This window comes from Ptychodera flava, chromosome 5 (assembly GCF_041260155.1).
Source record: "Ptychodera flava strain L36383 chromosome 5, AS_Pfla_20210202, whole genome shotgun sequence".
Classification (NCBI taxonomy): domain Eukaryota; kingdom Metazoa; phylum Hemichordata; class Enteropneusta; family Ptychoderidae; genus Ptychodera; species Ptychodera flava.
Window position 1 is genome coordinate 28,704,876 of NC_091932.1, and position 21,564 is coordinate 28,726,439.

At 37.8% G+C, this 21,564-nt stretch overlaps 1 protein-coding gene across 1 annotated transcript in view; it reads right to left on the reverse strand.

Annotated features, from left to right (window-relative positions):
• Window positions 1–472: 472 nt before the first annotated feature.
• Window positions 473–21,564, reverse strand: part of LOC139133440 (probable serine/threonine-protein kinase roco11) — a 32,256-nt gene continuing 11,164 nt past the window's right edge. The window contains exons 6-11 of the mRNA XM_070700034.1: window positions 14,576–14,898; window positions 13,937–14,081; window positions 12,506–12,639; window positions 4,719–5,973; window positions 4,132–4,195; window positions 473–3,417 (exon numbers count right to left, since the gene is read on the reverse strand). Coding sequence (XP_070556135.1) covers window positions 3,342–3,417; window positions 4,132–4,195; window positions 4,719–5,973; window positions 12,506–12,639; window positions 13,937–14,081; window positions 14,576–14,898 — 1,997 coding nt within the window. The 3' untranslated portion in view covers window positions 473–3,341. The remainder of the gene's footprint in view (window positions 3,418–4,131; window positions 4,196–4,718; window positions 5,974–12,505; window positions 12,640–13,936; window positions 14,082–14,575; window positions 14,899–21,564) is intronic.

Below are 21,564 nucleotides of genomic sequence, written 5' to 3' on the forward strand. Positions count from 1 at the left end.
AAACACTTACCAACAATGTGAAACTCTGCTTCGGAGCAGCAGCTTGGTGCAAGGTTTTGCAAAGTCACTGGTTGTATATTTTCAAACAAGTGACGACCATTTCAACCGTTAAACAAGTATGGTGTCTGTGAATACACCTTATTTATAATGTGCATACGTAACGGCAGGGGGGAGAATTTGATTAAAAGTGGTCACAATTCAATTTCCATTAGTCAGCACTTATGTCGTCCGTATATTGTCATACATCTTGCCATATTGTCATTATGTGGAAACTTTGGTCGAGTCAGTTTCTTTCACACTTGTACGTTTATAGCAGTATTTTATGCTTTTTTCTGACAATGTCTTTATAAAATTATATTGTGAAGCTGTTGGTTTGAAGTTATCATTGGGCAAGTACATTGTTGCCAGTGGTGATGGTTGTCGCTATCACATATGCACACGTAGAGATTGATAATTACTCAGAGGCTAGAGGTACTTCTTCATTCGACATATTCAAAGTTTAATCTGTACACTTCCAGTTGGTTACAATAATTCAGTTTACATCACTTGGTCCATCATTTTCTGAGCAATCTTGGCTTCATAGCTACTCTCTGTGTACAACGCAAATGTAATTTGCATAAACTGTAATAATGTATCTCAAATACGGCTGTTTTTCAACTCACAACCTATCGTATTTTAGCTATTGATTACATATTCCTACCTAATTTGAGTAAGTTGCAAGGTTGTACTTTGAACTTAGTATACCAACTGCCTTCTATTAATCTCAAAACATTATCTTTCTTTTTTACAAACTAAGAGCTTCCAAATTTTATATACTTATTGAGGGAAAGTTTATCTTAAAATACTGCTTAAAACCATGATGCTATAGTATTGTAGTTAAGGTCGAAGCAAAAATAAACTAACAAGTTACTATTCTCGAAGAGAAAATGCTGTGCAGGAGAGAACCTGATTGAGCTACAATAAACAGTACCATCAGAGGAATCCAAGAGATGTTTCAGTCATTTACAATATCATTCTCAATTGAAAACAGAAGATGTGTCCCTTCAGTCTGCCATTTCAAGTAACCACCATGGTCAGTGATGAGCTGTTCTGTGAAATCTTTCCAGTGCAATACCAAACTCATGACTATTAAAGCAATCGGCCCCACACCTGTGATTCTCATCTTCTAGTACAACAAAATGACATGTCCTGGATTTTGGACAATCTGTCGTAGACATTTGATCAGTGCAGTAAATGTAGTTTGAGTCTCAAGTCAACGCTTTTCTCCGTTGCATCCCCAAAACTCATCTTCCACTTAAGCTATGAAATTAATGGACTAAAGTCTTACTATCTTGAAAGTAAATGTGAACACTGATCTCTAACATGTTATAACATTATTAGTTAATGTTAGAATGCAGCACTATGCATAATGATTACCTGTATCAAAAATATCTCAAGAATGGAAAGTTGGATCAAAATAAATTCAATCTTTGTTGCTATGTGCTGTTTGGGATTACAAGTAATTAATACTTGGTTGTAGTGGTTGCTTACATAATTGTGCTGTGTTTACATAATCAATGATTTATGTAAATCTACGAACAGCTCAAGTACCACATTGCACTGATTTTGCATATTTAGCCACAGTTTTACACTTAAGATGCATTTCAAGAAGACAGCAAATCTCAAAGGCAAGACTGGATCACACTGCGCTAATACTAAGCTACAGCATCATATAGTATTATCATTAGACATTGTTTGTATTCATCACAAGAGCCAGCCTCATCAAACACTGATCAACGGGAAGATGGCCCCAAGATTCTTTAGAAATTCAAACTGTGATAAAGTTAGTAAAAATTCTTGAGAGAAATGGATATGATACAGCTGTGGAATGTCTAAACATATTGTGGTAATCTAAAACAAAGATCCCTTTTTTAATTGGTTGCTTCTCACAATACAAAATAAAACCATGTATCACAATTATCTTTCTATTGCAATGCTTCATCTTTTAAAATTTGGTTTAAATTACTTTGAGATTGCCCTTTTCTACGATGCACACCAATCATCTTGAATCTTCTGCCTTGATAATTCTGCTGCTACGTCAGTGAATAGGAGCGATTCGCTGTATTCTCCAATGTATTGTTCACTTTGTCAAACTATGAATCTGACATGACCTGTTTTTACTGGTACAAGGTCATTCAAGCTCACCACAGCACACGCGTTTAAAATCTTCATGTGTTTTTCTTATTTCCTCACAATTTTGTAGCCATGTCTTCATTTCCTGTGCCCTGTCAAATGCTGCATCATAGTTGTTCAAAACCTTCTTGATGCTCTTTTTCCAATTTTTGATGGTTTTCTCCTTCCCTGCATCATTCAGACAGGTATCAACTATAACCTTGGAATAACTCTCGGGGGAGTGTTCCTTCAGAAAGTCAGCAAGGCCAGAATTACTTGTAATGAGGACTGGCAAAACCAGCAGCCATGGCTTCCATCCCCACCATACCAAATGGCTCATTGCGGGATGGCATCAAACACAGGTGACTCTCTTGTAAATCCTCTCTAATTTCTTTTTGCGTTGCGTACGGTGCTGGAATGGATTGTAGGTGACCATCGTTGATTAGCTTCATGATGTTTTCAGCGTTTTCTTGTTCTTTCTGCTTGTCGAGCTCTTGCTGAATACCACGGATTTTCCATACAGGAATCTCGTAAGCTGGTTTATTTTTACTCTTGAAATATTTCACCACCTTTCCTAAAGCTGCCGCGGCAATATCATAACCCTTTAAACCTTGTACACCGTCGACTCTGCCGAAGGTCAATATCTGTACCTTGGCTGACGGTAATGGTTTCTGTATGTCGATTTCAAAAAAACTTTCATCAGGCTGGGAATGAAAAGTTCATGTATGATGGATCTATGACTACGGAACTTGTTTGAAAGTGACTGTATATCCTATGGCCAACGGAGAATATGACATCTGCTTTCTTTGCTTGTTTGCAAAGTTCATCTTCTTTCTGCTGCACTGTGCTTGGTGCCCATTTATCTTTATGCACGTCCGTGTCTTCTGGTATGACATGGTTGAACAGTATTACCTTCTTTGAACGAAACCATTCATTGCGAATGTTCAGCGCAGCCCGAGATGTGACGGGTTGGTGACCTATGATGACTTCAAGATCTGGAATTGTTCGTATTTTAGGGAAGTGAACAGTGTAGTATGACTTGAGCCAATCTAAGTTTGGACTTCCTTCGTCCAAGGCTTTTGGTAGTATCAGCTTTATTCCCTTTCTGCATACATCATCAGTATCGTCCGTGTTCAGAGCTGTTGCATAAACTTTACCAGTTTCAGTAGCTAACCCAGAGATAAGCCTATTTACTGTCGAGATTCCCCCTTTTGGGTTCCCAACTCGTCATTGATGAATAGTAGACTTCTGCTACTGAAACGAGGCCTGTGACAAAAGTGGAGAAGAACAATACAAAAAGATCAGAGATATAACAACGCATTGTAATAAACCGTATTTAGCTAATAACTTTTGCAGCTCTCTAATCTTTTAAAGATTAAATCATTGCCACCTCTTGGTATTTTGTCACTTAGAAAATGCATCCACTCTACTCTCTCTTGCAGATCAATGGTATGAAGCTTCTCTTTCGTTTCCGTTAGCTAGCTGGAGTTTTGTGTACAGCAGAGCAGTTTGACATTGTTGTTTGAAACTGTTTATCATGTTTCTTTGCAATCTCACTGAACCTGCACTAGGAGATAGAACCCGTGAATCTGAGTACTGCTCATAAGGTAACCGTACTTTTTGGATTGCCAACCAAACATCGTTTTACACACTCAAAAGTGTCCATATCTTGTAGGAGTGCCACAGTAAGTGTGTGCATTTTCCTTCGTAAGTATATCTGATCAATACACGTAAACTGAAGTTTGCGATTAAAACATGAACATGTGTGAACGATGCCCCATTTCTATGCAATGATCTACAAGTTGAAAAGTGATGGAGAATATATCAAATAAAATCGAGACTGACAAAAGTACTGCAACTGAAAAGTAGAAAAACGAGGTACGAGATAGCAAGATGACAAAAAATGTTCGTATTGTAAAGAAAAAGGCAGATATACGAAATCTAACACTATTGTGAGGTACTGTTTTCAAAGAATATTACCGCTTTCTCTGTATTTCTTCGGGCTGTTCTGAAGGTTTGACCCAAGGTGTTGCAAATAGCATCTCTGCAACATAAATAAAGCAGAATCATACTCTTAATTGATTGCCATCATTTCTTGAAGTTTTGTATTCTACTATTCACAGAATATGACATAGAACGGTAAATTATTTGTTTTGCATGTTGTGACCATAGTATTGTGTAATTGGTCGAAATGGTTAATATTTTAAAGGCTTTAAATGAACAAAGCAATTAAATGCTAGTACAAGTAAATGATTACTGCAATGACGAAAAATGTATTAAAAGATTCATTCTCAATACAATTTATTCATAGAGTCAGAAATATTATTTCGCAACTGTCATATAAAAGTAAATAAAAATTGACTGAAATATCCCGTCATTTTCCAAGTCTGTCATTTTCTCATATGTCGTTGTTTACATATATCTTATTATGACTCTAAAGATGTTACTCATAAATTTTTTTTCTCGCTGAGTTTCACAGATTACTCCATTTAAACACATACACTGGACAATCACTTCACATCAGTATGGGATCATACTTTACGGCAAAAAAAGAAACTGACACTTACGACTGGTTTTAAAATACCATGACTTCAAATTTGGGGGATGTATATCGTCTTGCAATATCCTACAGACAGCTGAAGCAGAGCCATCCTTTTCTTCAATTTGAACACACCCATCGTCTACATCCATAGAATCGGGCCGTAAGCCTTCGTGTTTGTGGATATCCTCGGGGCACTTCACACAAACACAAAATGATAAGCCAGGTGCATAGGTACCGACGACATGCCGTAACTCGCCTTCAGTTGTACAACGGAGGTCGTGAAATGTTGTCGGATCAAACTGCTGATCCTCTGACTGTGTAAGTGCTCGTAACATGATGTCGGCTCCAATCCGATGTACGATGAAGTGAAATCTTTTATCTCGTACAAAGAAGCGGGCATAATTCTTGTAGAGGGGAATCGATTCGCTTGGCCATATCCGTAGACAGCGGACAACAAATCTATAAAAAAGGCCTTCAGGTAAGAAGTTTCCTGGAAAATGAAAGTAGATTGGACAAAATGGCTCACTTTTTTTTGATACAACGATGTTTTCTTTTTCATCAAGATCTTTCGTTAAAAAGCACGGAACATAGTATTTCGCTTTGTTTTGAGCACCTGAAGTTTCGCAGGCTACCTCTGATAGGATGTCATACAGCTCCATAGTCTTCAGGATGATTTTCTTGTCATTCAGTCGATTTTCCTTTTTCAACACGTCGTCGACTAAGGTCTCATATAATATTCCCTCACGTAGTGCTTTTGCCTGACCAGATATTAATGTAGTGGCTTGCAAATCGTCCTCGCAAGTGATGGCCTTTGTAATGAGTACCTTGAACAGGTTGACCAACCAACAAACATTCACAATCACGGTTTCTTTAAGTTCGGGTAAACTGTCATAGTGCAAGATCTCGCCAACGTTATGAAGATAAACCAGGGCTTTATCCACTTCATTTGTGTCTAGTCCAAGATCTGCTCCAAGTTTGTAAGCTGCTTGTAACTCCAAGGTATCTTTCTCCTCCTTCCTGAGTAAAAGCTCTAAATGAATCCATTTTACTGGAACTTCGTCACAGAAATAATCATCAGTTGATAAGTCTTTTATCCTTTGACGGAGCTCTTCAACTGCAGCATCACTTGTCTGGCAGTTCTGTCTTGACTTGTTATCGATTGCAATGTATCCGACTATGTGTGTATTTGCTGCACTGAAAACATTTGAATCTATATATTTTTTGATATTCTTTAACTGCTCTTCAGCAAGAGTATCAACTTTATCTGTTGACGTCAACACCTATAAGAATTAAAATCAATGAGTGATCTATTATTTTATTTAGTAAGATGTAATGAAATGGTAACAGTCTACTTTGCTGTTAAATTTTAACTGACTAAACGATATTTGAATATGTTTTAAAATGGGATAAGACACCCTTTTAATACTTACAAATAACTTTAAATTGTCCCAAATACGTACGCCTTAATAGCGCTATTCAAATTAAGCTACGATTTATGTTCTAGCATAGACTGTAGAGAAAACGTTTCCCTAGGATCTATGGCTCTAGGCAGATGTACTCGCCGCAGCTATTAGTTTTTGTGGTCCTGTAAGGTCCACTTACAGCGTACTCATCCGCTGGACCCTTTCTCTTATGTGTCCTTAGGGGTGGGCCATTTGATATTCTGTGGGATATGGGTGCGGAAGATTGACTCTTGAGCATAATTTGTTTTCTCCCTGCTTCAACTGTGTGGCATCTTTTATCACTTCCCCTCTCAGGGGAACATTTTTTGCACGCATACGCTTAATATTTGCTGTTTTTTTGTTAAGATGTTTTTCTTCACATGACATGACAAAACTGAATAAGGAAAGAAATGTAAAGCAGCACAAAGTTTACATGAAACTATAGGCAAAAAGCATCTGCTTCAGAATGCTGGAAAGTTGAAAAGAAAATAGAAGCATCCTCTTAGGAAGCAAAATTACTGATGGGGACAAATAAGAAGTCATCGAGGTCTCAATCTGTAAGAAAACCACTACCACTGTTAGTGATGAAGTTTGTTGCAGGTAGTAGGCTAAAAGCATGTGGCAAACCCGACCGAAGATATGAAAGACTGCAAGTGCGTAGAGGTAGTTGTAGACTGAAATAACACAACTAGTTAAATAACTTGGGGATGGTTAGGAGGGGGTCCCCTGCTGATACAGAAAATTTTGAATTTTACATATTAAAATGTGGATATTTGGTGCCATTTTGAGTGTTTTTTAACAGAGTTTTCTTGTAGACTAAAAATATATTTAGACACAAAATGATTTTCCATTATTACTTTGTCAACAGAGACTAGTGAATATCCCGATAGGAAAAATTTCTATTTTTTGACCGGTCAATGTGAAGAAATGTATATTATTGCACAGAAATCAAAATGCAGCTTCTGCATATGATTATGTCACAGAAGTGCTTGGGATTTCTAATGTTTCAAAAGTTTATGTGACATATTGGTTCAAATTCAGGGTATTGCTATTCATTTTTGCATGCAGCTTCTATTTGGATATTAACAGCAGAATCCTATAACATGCTTTGAAAGAAAAAAATCATAAATCAAGCTTAAGGATATTATTAAAACATCTATAAGTAGCCTGTAGGTCTGTTTTCGGCAAATGCTTGAATCCTTCTCAAAGCCTCGTCACATTGCATTGCAAATATGTTGTGCTTAAAGGTGTTCGAAAATTAAAAAAGAGTAGTTCTAGAAAACTTCAATATTTGGGTGAGTGCTGGAACCACTTTATGTATGTATGGCATATATTTTTGTTGACGAGTCATGGTAAGCGTGGCACATCACTGTAAAGAACAACAATAGACACGATATGCAATGCAGGCTATGTGGACAAGCTGAATTTAAGATATTTTCATATGAAAGGATGAGAAACTGTAGCAGAAGCACAATAAATGAATAATGCTTCTTAATATTTCAATTGAAACGACAGCAAAAGTGTGACTTAAAATATGAACCAAATCAGGGTATTAATGAAATAAAATGTAATGTAATGAATTGAATGTTATGAAAATATTGTGTCCGAAGGATGTGCCTAAAAAGAGAGTTGTTATGAAAATAAGGTACCCGAAGAACGCGCCGACATTGAAAGATATTACAAAAATAGCTTCAATGACACTTTGCTCACATTTAGTTATATGGCAAGCCGGAGTGAGTGTATACACGACATTTAATAGCATCTAAGAACCTTAACTTTTGATATTCATAGTCATCCATTTGAAAAAAAAAGATGCATTGAAGTACGAAATGGTTGGCAACTGTTGCAACTGTTGATCACACACACTTACACAATACCATATAACCGAGTACATTATAAGTTGTGATATGATCTCCTATACCTAACTAAAGGCGTCCCTTATAATAATGCATTGCACATTTATTAATTCGGGGTTTGAAAAACCCAGGGCACCACTCACTGTGGCAGGTCAATTTTACCTCGGTGTAGATGGATTTCGAAAGCAATGTACACGCCGTGCAGGTTGAAAATATTGCGGGACTATAATCGGTATAACCTGAATATTCTGGATTATCATGTCTTTGTCGCGGTATACGGTCATTACATTTTGATTTCCTGTCATAGAATAAAACAAAATACCAATTACGATCTTGAGCGGTCAAAAAATCAATGCAGAAATCCTGGAGGCAGAAGTTAACGTACAAAGCTAAATGAGGCCTGAGGTTTTCTGGAGTCTCGCCTACCATAACCACAGGGATATATTCAGGGACAATAGATACTAATGTGATAAAGACCAAATGAGTTTCGTTGTCTACAAGTTTTACAAGTTTATTTTCCGTCTGCGTTTCTCTTACCTATAAGCTCTACTCGCTTGGGACGTGACGGACTGCCCACTGTGTCAGATATGCGTATTAAATGCGCCCTCTTTCTTGCTTCTGCGTGTGACCTGAATCCGTTGTGATTCCCCAAGGGGAGACAGTGGGCTGACTGTGATTTCACTGGCTGGCGAAATCAGTCAATCGCAAGTAATTTTACGAATACCCCACATATTTTCATTGGTTTTATGGTGTTGTTGATGATGATCGGAACTGTTACATTATACATTAAGACACGAACGATGTGAACCTCAACTTGCCCGTGAGCCGACCTTCATTATAATTTCTAATGAGCAAGCAACACTTATTAAATCTGATGAATGACAGCGTGCCTAAGCTGTGGAATAAACAAGAAATAAACATGTATACAAACAGGAAGATTACGATGTGGTCATTTCGCTGCGAGGTAAGTCATTACAACTGACTTAGGCGACAAGGTACAGTCCACGATCAGTTCAATAAAGTCTGAATCAGTATGCCAACCGAGCTGCACATTTCCTGAGCAATTTTTCATAATGTGTAACGAAAGAGGCTGTACACTGTTAACATCATCAGATTGATGTGTAAGTATACCACTTTCAGGCTATTTCCACTTTAACTTTATGGGAGACTTTTACAAACTTTCTGCAAGCTGAAATTCAGCCAAAGTGTACATGTCAAAATTCGTTTGGTGTGTACTTCTCCCCAGTGGTCAATCATTCTGATTTACCCTTTCTTGTTGATAATTTTTTGTGTGTTTTGAGCTAAGAAGAGACAAAATGTCGTAGCCATGATACAATAATAGGCCAGCACATGTTTTGTACAGCCTTGACCAATTTAATGCACAACCATACTCGTTCACCATTGCGTTGCTACAGATCGTGACTAGAGGAGTGACACATTGCTCCATACTCGAGTAGCTGGTTGCCCAAATTGACGCACACGCTAATTTATGCAAGAACATGCCCACCGAAACATCTGAATATTCATTATGCATAGCAAATAACCGACTACTTTGAGTTATACGGCGAGTCAGCCAGCTGTCTCCCCATGGGGAATCAGACTCGATAATCCAGCAGACTCGATTAACCTGCAAAATGTTCAGGTCATGCGCGGAAGAGTTCTTCGAAAGAGGGCGAATCTTACTATGCACGCACTTACACATACACAGTGGGCAGTCCATCACGTCTCGAGCGAGCAGAGCGTATAGGTAATAGAAAGGCAGATAGAAAAGAAAACCTGTAGACAACGAAACTTATTTGTTTTTTTTTTAAATATTAGTATTTATTTTCCCTTAATATATATCCCTGTGCCATAAATAACATTAGTGTACATCTAGCAAACAATATCGCAGGGGGCCCCAAGATTCGACCTCTTGTGTTTCATCGGTACCAATGTTTAACGTCAGTCACTCATTTTTAAGTTTAACTAATTGGAAAACGGTAGAAATGTGTCATCGCACATGAAACTTAGCCATACCCACAGCTACTATGTTCACAAAGGAACTGGCATGGGACAATAGGGATGACGAGTTTATATATTTTTAGGATAAACTCTAACTCTTACAGTTGTGCAGTTAATCGAAGCCTGGTTTATGTAGATGCAAAAATTGATGAGCACAGTGTGCAAGTTGATAAAAATTATATTTCAATCCCTGTTAATGTAGGCAATATTTGGTATATCTGTGGTCTATGGTTGCACAATCGAAGACTGAGGCTGCGTTCACAAATAACGATGGGGGCCTGGAGGAATCGCGATTGAATTTCTTTCAGACCTCCCTCAATACCCTCAAACATTTTAAATCCCCTTAATACGATCAACATTTTAAAGTCCCCCAACTATCACAAGTCAGTATATCAGTAAAGGATGTGCGCGCAGAAAAATAAACACATATCGCGCCGTTCCACTCCCAGATGTTCAACACTAGCAAATGGTGGACAACAAACGCGTAGTGTAAAATAAGACCATCAACGTGATCGACTGTACGTTTCTTAGTGAACATTGAGTCTCTGCCATTGTCTTCACGTCATTGTCGAACTAGGTGCAAACATATATGTGTTCGTAAATACGTCTCTTAAGTCCTCTTTTCATTTCCCCGATGTATTGTTTTTCAATTCAATCCACAGTTTACCTGTTACCTTTTTCATTTTTACGTCATTTATCAACCCTATTTAATTTTTGTATGTGCTCACTTTTGTTTATCAGCTTGTAACCTGAAGAAGGCAACTAAAATCTTGTGTGTTGCAGAAACGTTGTTATTTTTTAAATAAAGATCGTAAGAAGACAAAGAGTAATGGTTGAACTGCCTCCTTTATATACTTATCCATAATTTGTGCTTACTAATTTTCCGAACCCAATTCGTAAATTTACTAACACGTTGGAAGACCAGTAGAGAGAGCACAGGACATATGTATCGAACCTCAACTATAAAACAGCACGAGTACACTGTAGTTGGGCTGGTATCGACAAACTGGCAAATGCATGTTTGAGTGATTGAATATGACTAAAGACGATAGGAACTAACTTGGGATAATTGGATGGTGAAGTAATGTCAATTTAATCTGCAAATGTAAGCTCATCTGCTTTTTGTAAGTTACACACTTGTTTTATGAGTATTTTGTAATGTCGCAACCTTCAGATATAGGACACACCGCTTTTGAGAAATTTGAAAAATATAAAGATCCAATTATCCCAAATTAGTTCCAATCGTGTTACGAGGAAAAATGCAACATGTAGCCAGTTGCCACATCTAATTGTTTCTAAATCATTTGACATGTATATCTCAGTACATTGTTCTGGTAGGAATATGAACGTGATTGAAAACACTGTATAATCGTTATCATTCAAAGCAAGTAAATGACCAGGTCAAAACAACGATACAAAAAACGTAGAATACGATTGGAAGTAATTTTGGATGATTTGATGGTGAAGTGATGGCCGTTTAATCTGCAAATAGGCCTATAAGCTCATCTGCTTTTCGTTTTAAGTTATACACTTGCTTTTATGAGTAATTTGTAATATTGCAACATTCAGCTATACGGCACCAAACACTTTTAAGAAATTTGCAAAATATGAAGATCCAATTAGCCTATCTCAAATTAGTTCCAATCATTTTTAGGTTAGTGGGTTGGTAGGCAGGCAGGCAGGCAGGCATTAAGGGAGGTTACAATAGTGACCCATATACACTTGAGATGAATTGTGTCTCCATTATTGCACAATGGTTAAAGTCAGTAATTGAAATATAACCTTTTCATTGGATAACGTGTAGGTGGAGAAGGTTTAAGAAAGAATTAGTATAGTTTGCTGTCTGATTAGTGTGGTTATCTGCATGATTTGAATTGAATAAAATATCGACGACTCATCTTGTTTTCTGGAATTTAGGGCTTTTAGGAACAACAATTTCTTTTTCGTCCACCTCTCATTTTCTTTGCTCCCCCTGTAATTGTTATGTGCTTGTATCTAGAACCAATGCAGAAAAAGTCAAGGGAAGGATCCCGCTCTGAGATATCTGATCGGCTCCTTACTTATTTAGGGCTAAACAACGTCAAAGTTTCCATTGTGTCATAGACACATTTTAAACTTTAACATTTTGAGCATTTGGCGGCGTTATGTTTTTTCATTTTGAAGGGGGACACTAACATTTCAGAAAGGGGTATTCGAAGAAAGTTATTTTACATAGTGGAACACCCTGATTTCCTCCGTCAAAACCATCTTCGTAATAAGTGAGACCTCTCTGACTTCATTATCATGCAAGCTGCAGACATGAAATTCTAATCAATTCTAGCCTTCAAAAATGAATCACATAACCGTATTTCATTCCACCTGATCATCCATTCTAAAGATGTCGCTGTATTATATAGCCGTGCGGACACATGTACGCTCACACATAAACAAAAGCATAGAGACAACATTCATTAAAACCCTTGCTCTGATAACTGGTTCAAAAGTATAGAATAAATATGTAAGCAGATCAATACCTCTTGAAGCAGATCCTTCTTAGTTCCAACAATAATGACTGGTGGAGCTGATACTTTTCTTCCTTTCTTATTCCTTGTCTTGCCATGAAGGCATCGGTAGGAATGGATGGAATTCATCCAGAAGCACAGGAAGTCTGAATAAAAATAACGCAGACCTTATTTTATCAACCATTGACGTTGGAATTTGTTTGTACTTATGGATATTAGACGTCGAGAAAGACGTTCATAATGCGAAGCACTAGTAAGTTAGCAGCCTTCATAAAACCTGTAGAAGTCAAATCTAAGAACGATATATGGACCAGGGCTACAAAACCAAGAAGAGGACATCTTGATACCCCAGAGCGTAGATTATTGAACACTAAGTTAACTACGATCGGTTGACTCATACCACCACATTCATATCCATAAGGGTGTGTGTTACAATGATACATCCGTATGGTAAACGAAACTGGCTACCGTTGAACTCTCAATGAAGTGAAAGAAAGCTTGCAAGTGTGAAAATCTGATGATGATTTTGTGACTTAAACTTCCTTGATTGACAAAAAATTGCTGAGATAGGTTGTCAAAGGTTAAGCTCTTAATTGATTTTGTAAAGCAAACATATCATGCCAAAATGTGCATGGTAGTTTAATATCAGGCAAATACATGGCTTGACTGTGGTATATCGCTTGTACGATTTTGCTCACGATAATCGAGATTTTCCTCCTAAAGGCAATGCGTTTTCGTTAAATCATTTTCAATCAAATATCTTTTCTTGCATTATTATATATACTGGAGAAAAGTATAGTCACATTTTAAAACAAGCAAGCAAACAAAAACATAATTGACATTAAAATGACATGTGCTTCAATTTTTGCTAAATAATATGTTTTTGAAACTAAGTTTATAGTAGTGTTTACGTGACCGCTAATAATTGATCAAGAAAGAGATATTCAACAGGCTAAGCAATGGAATAAGATATATGGATGCACAACTCAAGTGAGACAGGTAAATGACGATGCTGCTCACTCTTTAAAAAATCATAATCATAGAATTAACCAGATGATCCGAGAAAGAAAAAGTAAGAGTTATGAAATTATTGAATATGTACTTAGAAAAATGTTCAATCACACTATTAAAGTGTTCAATGTATGTAATGATCATTCAGTTAGAGTGAAATGTAATAAAAATGTGCTTATGCGGTGAAATTGAAGATTCGGAAATACCAATATATAAGAAGGAGGTAAATCTTATGAAGGTATGTATTTGAAGATACCTTCACACTCATGTGTGAAAACCCTTACACGTTTGTCTTATACAGTCAAACAGATGTATGTACTTCAATGTTCAATACAGGAATGCTGATCAACTTGCACTTACATTCCCCATATACATTGTTCGAGGAGCTTAGAAGTTGTCAGGCTCTTCACAAAAATAAAATATGTAGCATACCTTTAACCGTCCATTCCCCTACTGTATGTACTGAGTGTCCTTCACCCCCACTTTTTTGGACATTCAAAGTCGCAGTCACAATGTCATCCAGTGATTTTGTCAAATCGGTTACCAGTAAATATATAACCCTGTTCCCAAGAAATGCCTAAAGTATGGAAATCATAAGACGATATTAGCTGATTAGGAGCTGTTCGTTGACCAAATGTATTTTTGAAAAGGTTGATGTTTTGTGATGAGAAAATTTCCTTAAAGAAAACATGAATGAGGAGTTCTGTTTTTCAAAAGTGCAATTTCATGAGGAGCGAAGTGGACATTGTCAGTTCAGTTATCTTTGCCACAATCTACGATGGTCTGATAGTGTTGATTATTCACACTTGCATTCACCAATTCAAGCAAAGAGCCAGAAATTCTCATAAAAATGAGCTAAAATTTGACTTGGATATTGTAAAAAACTCTGAACTATGATCAAGCTACACACACACATCTCCTAGTAGTACACCATAAAACACCTGCTTTTGATAGTACAGAAAATATAGAGCAGACGTAACCTCAGTGGTTCTGTCCTGACTTTGCTAACCAAATTGCTGCAGAACAAGGGTTCATTTCTTAGGAACAACTCTCACATAGTCAGATATATACCTGGTGAGTTATATAATACAGGCTCTCTCCAGCAAAGTCCCAAAGGCTGTAGTGTGTATCGATGAGTCCAACATCTTGTACTTTCCTGAGACGGTCCTGAATACGAGAAAAAAAGACACTGTCTGTCTCCCCTTGATGTTTTAAGTCCGCCTCGATGGATTGTTGTGGTCCCCCTTCCAAAGTCGCGGGACGTTGTTGATCTTGTGTTTCTTCATCACCGTAAATGATAGGAGTTTGCTTTTTCATGTCAGATATGATTGTGTCTTCCAACATCTCTTGTATTTCTTTTGGATCAGGCTGACTATGATGCTCAGTTCTATTTCCTGTTGTGTATGACAGGAAAAGAATAAATCAAGAGTGCACAATAATTTCCTTTCAGAGAGGTAAGTAAGCATATTCACAGGATAATTAGGGAAAATTGTAAGTTCAGTTTCTGTAAAAGACACGAAAGACATATGTGCAAAAAGTAACCTTCGAAAGAACATTAGGAAAATTAATGCGTTGAACTACAGCCTTCTAACAAGTAACATTCGCTTGATTATTCCACCATATCCAATATTAGCTGCACTATAAAGAGAAACATTGTAGATTTTACAGATGCAATTTTTTCTCATCTGAAATGATAACTTTAGGTGGAAAATTTCCGAATAGTCATATTCTCGCCTTAATGCAGCTACCTCGCAAAAAACCCCATATCTTTCCAAGGACTAACTCTGCAGACATGAGGTAAAATGGCTATATAAATACGCGTTGATATGTCAGAACGGTGAATGGATAGAAATTTTGCTGTTATATTCACAGTAAAGAAATATGTTCAAACATTGCACATAAGCTTGCATAAGTGCTGTTATTAAAATACAAACATAGTACAGTAATATGATCCATTTCACAAAATAATTTAACCCTATTTACACTGAACCTGGCCTAGTTCTTTTGCTTTATATTGTTCTTACAAATTTATGTCATCAACTTTGACAAAATCGCATTATCTCTGATCTCTTTCAAGTGACTAATTCATTAGTGACGAGGTACTTCAAAATGAGTGCTGAAGTCCTATTGCAGTGGTAGGGGTCATTATTTGGGGAACTGCATGAAAGGGCGTTCGGAGGCAAAAATTGGTACAATAAACCACATTTTGCGAACATATCTTTTTCAGTGTAAAGACCTACGCCGATTAACCACCATTGCCGTCAATATTTTACAGGGAGGAGGAGTTTCATCCGCGGCTCCGCGATTTTCTTGTTGATAAACATTGCCTCTTCCAAAATACGAAGTAAATTTAAATTTGATGCGTGTTCATAGTTTACCTGTTTTGTAGCCATCTAATCGGTGCAAGACTTTGTTGCCTAAGTTGCCTCCCTCCGTTTATATGAAGCTACTTCGGCCGTGGTCACCAGTTTGAATACAACACCAGTTTTTAAATTTTGGATATGAGCAAAGGATTTTGGGATATGTTGTGCATACGCAATAGGCCCGTTGTACGTGACAACCCCTCCGTTTGAATTCGTTCATATGGTACCTGAAATAAACGGTCATCTACATAAATATAATGTGCAGTCCTAACCGAACTATAGTGTCGTTTCTGATCTAGTTGTCATATTGAGCCCGGGGAACAATATCAGCACAACAAGGTCAGATAGTTGCCTTCTGAAATGTTCAGAGCTGTGCAATGGTTTTTGACTTTCTGTCGCTTATGGACACAACTTTCGCCGCCATCCAAACCTTATCCATTCAGCACCATGACTATAGTGCTTTGGCATCGTGAATCGTGCTACGTATGACGACAACTTTATCTACCTTTCCACAACAGTTGCGGAAGAGCTGCTGTGCCACACTCAAGCCCTAATGTTTTGCTTCTGTCCAGTTAATTTAATAATAAAATGCAACATGCTCATTATGTGTCATAATGCGCTGGAACAAGTCGAGTGATGATTAAATAGATGAGGCTGGTTCCCACTGTTTCAGAAAAAAGTAATGACGTAGGGTATTTATTCAAAATATATATCCTGGTTACATAGCCATGCGCAGAGTGTGTGTTGCCTGCAGCTTTGAAATAATGTTGGCTTGTTAGAGCGCGATAAGCCACGAGACTCTGAAAAATAGAACAAGATTTCCATCCCAACAGCCTGAAAAGCTCATGACAACAGAGATTCAAGTGAAACACTGGGCGTACGCGTCACTCGGTATGTTTAGGACATTTTGTAGACGACCTTTTCACCACTAGCACTACCGGTGTGGACAACCCGCCCGTTGAAGATGATGTAATATGTATTGTACCGTGGCCGAAAACGACACAGACCCTCTTCAGTTTGTAATTGCGTCGTTCTGTTTGAGCTGCGTCGTTCTGTTTTGACCTGCGCTCTTCAGTTTGTAATTGCGTCGTTCTGTTTGAGCTGCGTCGTTCTGTTTTGACCTGCGCTCTTCGGTTTGTAATTGCGTCGTTCTGTTTGAGCTGCGTCGTTCTGTTTTGTCCTGCGCTCTTCAGTTTGTAATTGTGTTGTACTGTTTGAACTGCATCGTTCTGTTTGATCGTCGCTCTTCAGTTTGTTTTGTTGTAATAAAGGGAAAGCAACTCCACACATCGTTCATATCTGAGTTGTTTGCATTTTGTGTATGATATTGTGTATATTGTGAGTGTGTATCATGTTTGATTGTTTTATGTGAGTATTGGTTAGCCATGGCGAATGTAAATAAGGGAAAGCAACTCCTCACATCGTTCATATGTGAATTCTTTGCGTTTTGTGTATGATTCTATGTGTGTGTATATAATGTTTAGCTGTTTTATGTAAAGGGTTGATTAGCCATGGCGAGACGTACCCGTAATTTACGTGTCTTGCTGTTAACCCACATTGGAACGGAGAGACTAGCGTTAACTGCGATCCTTTGAAACTACGTTTCGAAAAACAATATTTCTTCATCAGTCACTTAAAATTCATTTTTGATTGGTGAGACATGTTGAATGATTGATTGATTTTATGTGTTAATATGTTGTTCCACTGAAGTTTGTTGTTCAATTACGGAAGCTATGTCTACGGTTTGGTCTTGTTGTATGCTCATGTGAATCGGAGTGCCATCTCTTGTAGCTTTTGTGAAGTCTGGCATTTGTAAGTGTATCGCATACTTCTGTTCCTTCTGTTTGCGATTATTGGTTGCTCGAAGGTTTGCAGCATGAAAAATATATTTGGGACAAGATTTCACTGACGTTCTTGATCCAAGGCTTAAATAGTATAAAATCATGGACTTCTGTATAAAATACCGCAAAAATGGGCTAAGTGTCAAAGACACAAGGGAAAAAAGCTGGAGCAACAAAAAAGGACCTCGAAATCAAGAAAGTGAAATAGAAAAACATGACAAGACATTGATGAAGTCAGAGAGCTTTAGATGATATTTACGAAGTCAAAACACAAGGTATTACTCAACGTGCTAAAGTAAGATGACATGGCGAGCTTGGTGAAAAAAGCAATGTTTATTTTTGAAGCTTGAAAAGAGAAATCATTACACAAATCACATTCGTAAACTTCAAGCATCTACAAATGAAATTTTAAACACGCAGAAAGAATTTTATCGATATTTATACCAGACTACACATTGTTTTCCTGAAGAAAAACCAGAAGAGTTCACTGGCGATTTGCAATTCCTTTACTGTCTGAATTACAGAACAAATATTTGTGAGGGTTATTTGAGTCTCGAAGAGTGCTACCAAGCTTCGAAAAACATGTCCAGTAATAAAAGCCCGGGGGATGGCGTTCCTGGCCCTTGTATGTACTGACTTTCAACTATATGTACACGTTCATATGGAGAGTTGTCAGTGTCATTTTCCAACCATTACTTTGATTGATAAAAAAGAAAAAGATCGTCTGTAGCTGAAAAATTGGGGACCTATTTCTCTTTTAAACTTTTATTATAAAAATTGTTGCCAAGGCCCTTTTAATTCAAATTTCAAAGTTTTATCGGAAATAATTTACCCAAATCAAGCTGGTTAATATGTGAAAGGTCGCTACATCGGTGCCGCTGTTTGCAAGATTTTAGACTCAATACACTTTACAAAAGAAAACGATATTCCTGGTATTCTACTTTGTATTGATTTTGCCAAAGCATTTGACTCTATCGAGTGGCCTTTCCTGTACTTTGCTATAAAGAAATCTAATTTTGGTGAATCTTTTATTCTATGGTCAAAGTTTTATACTGCGATATTTTCAGTCATTAATAACGGTGTCACCTCTGTTTAGTTTTAAGTTAGCAGCGGTTCAAGACAAGGTGATACTCTTTCACCTTACTTGTTTTTAGTTTAGAAATTTTGTCCATCGCCATTCGTCACAACAAAACAATTAAGGCATTCAAATCGAATAAAATCAGTTAAAATTGCACAATATGCAGATGACACCACTCGAATGTTATCAGATGTGAAATCTGCCGAAGAATTTCTCAGAGCAGTTGACTCATTCGGCAACATCCCCGGCCAGAAGATCAATAAGGAAAAGAGTGACGCACTATGATTAGGTAGAAAGAGAGATTGTATATACACACATCAATCGACTCAATGTACCGCATCATTTAACAAAGGTAGAAACGATGTGTGAAGTTGCCCTCACTTTCCTTCTTATAAAATTGCTCAAAAATGCTCAGGATGTAAACTGTCTGCTCTACCATGTGTGGCAAGTGATGATGACGACCACGAGGTTGCCTCGTGCAAGGGTAACAGTGGAGGCATAACCTCTTTCCCTGCTATTTAAATTACAGTAAAAACATGTTGTTACTGTGCACATTATCTTAGGGAAACAGTTCTTGTCTAAAAGTGTAGACAAAAAGAAAATTCCTCCGTTCTACTTATTTATAACGGAGGTCAAACAAAAGCACAAAGTTGAGAGAAACATTTCCTACAAAAATAGCACAACTGAAAAGTATAGGACCCGCTGGCATATTCTGGTAATGTACTTTGAATCATAGATTGAGAATGTCTTTTTTTTGTAAGTGCTATCCTTGTTCTTTATCTTTTGTCTGTGTTCTGTTTCCGTTGTCTTTTTCGTACCTTTTTCTCTTGTTTGTAAATTATATATATATATATATATATATATATATATATATATATATATATATATATATATATATATATCAGTCTGGTAAACACAATACGAACACAACCTTTAACACAATAAAACAAAGTTAGACATCCTAGCTTCCAGAATGAAAGAACAAACCTTCAGTGGGACAACATAGGAATACGTACAATCTGCCATTATACCACGAAATTTATCCACTGAACCTGACTTTAGGCGATTGATAAAGAAAGTCTGGCAAACTTTCGAAACATAGCGTAAGTGTCGTACGCAGTGTCTCAACTCTGGAGTACAGACTGCACTGACATTCATATTCAGCTGTCTCGCCGTACCTATTATGTTCTGAACACAAGACAGTGAAACAAAAAATAAACACCATAATACATTAAACGCAAACAACCAATATGTGAACGATATGTGGAGTTGCTCTCCCTCTACTACCTATGACTCCACGGGCACCCATGCCAAGTTGCAATGGTATTCTCCAAGTGACCATTCAATGTTTGTTACAAAATGTTTACTCCAGTACTTCCGTGTTATGCTGAAAACAAACTGAAGAGCACAGATCAAAAAGAACGATGCAGTTCAAACAGAACGACACAGGTCTAACAGACCGCACAATTACAAACTGAAGATCGCAGGTCAAAATAGAACGACGCAGCTCAAACAGAACGACGCAATTACAAACTGAAGAGCGCAGTTCAAAACAGAACGACGCAGCTCAAACAGAACGACGCAATTACAAACTGAAGAGCGCAGGTCGAAACAGAACGACGCAGCTCAAACAGAACGACGCAATTACAAACTGAAGAGCGCAGGTCGAAACAGAACGACGCAGCTCAAACAGAACGACGCAATTACAAACTGAAGAGCGCAGGTCGAAACAGAACGACGCAGCTCAAACAGAATGACGCAATTACAAACTGAAGAGCGCAGGTCGAAACAGAACGACGCAGCTCAAACAGAATGACGCAATTACAAACTGAAGAGTGCAGATCAAAACAGAACGACGAAGCTCAAACAGAACGACGCAATTACAAACTGAAGAGGGTCTGTGTCGTTTTCGGCCACGGTAGTATTGTTCTAATGCGCACATTATGTGATATTATGAGGTTATCCCTCGATATCATCTCTTGGCGGGGTCGTATTGCTGCGAGTGCGGTTGTGGGCCGCATCACACTCGTCTTCGACTCGTGTGATGCGGCCCACAACCGCACTCGCAGCAATACGACCCTACCAAGAGGTGATATCGAGGGATAACCTCTTTATTATATACCTATGCCAACGTTATTGAATGAATAAATCTCGTATATTAAAATATGATACGTTTCACTGTGGTTTTTCTTGATGGACTACATTTGTTTGCGTCATCTTGCTAAGGCGGATTGATATACTAGCGTCTGACGTAATCTATCAGCTGGCTCATTGACAATTATTTTACGGTTGAGCAGAGAAATGCTTGAACTCTGTCATCAAACATGTAGGATATCTACCGAATCGGTACGGTACATGCAAGTGTTGTGTTTGGTATTATTTTCCAGAACGCATTTACCATGAATACATGATATTTTTGAAAGTTGTGCTTTTGAATTTGCCGGTCCTCCGACATGTCCGATAGCACTTTTGCTTGTCGTCTGCGCGTCTGTGCTTATGCACGGACGGAACAGCTGGTCTGTCATCGATCTGTCAGTGCCCGTACGGTGTGATGCTCTGCTCTTTAATTTGTTCAAATTGGTAGCACTACTAGCAGGTTAATCCGATATCGACACATGTGTTTAATTTAGTAACCCCGCATTTCCCTATGCTTCAAAACCCTGCCACTTTTGGAGATCGGACATGATATCGTAGTCAAAGTCAAAATCATAGACGGGCACCATGGTTTGTTTTGATTAGGGCGCCACCATGTAAGTAGTCCGGTATGTAAATCGACAG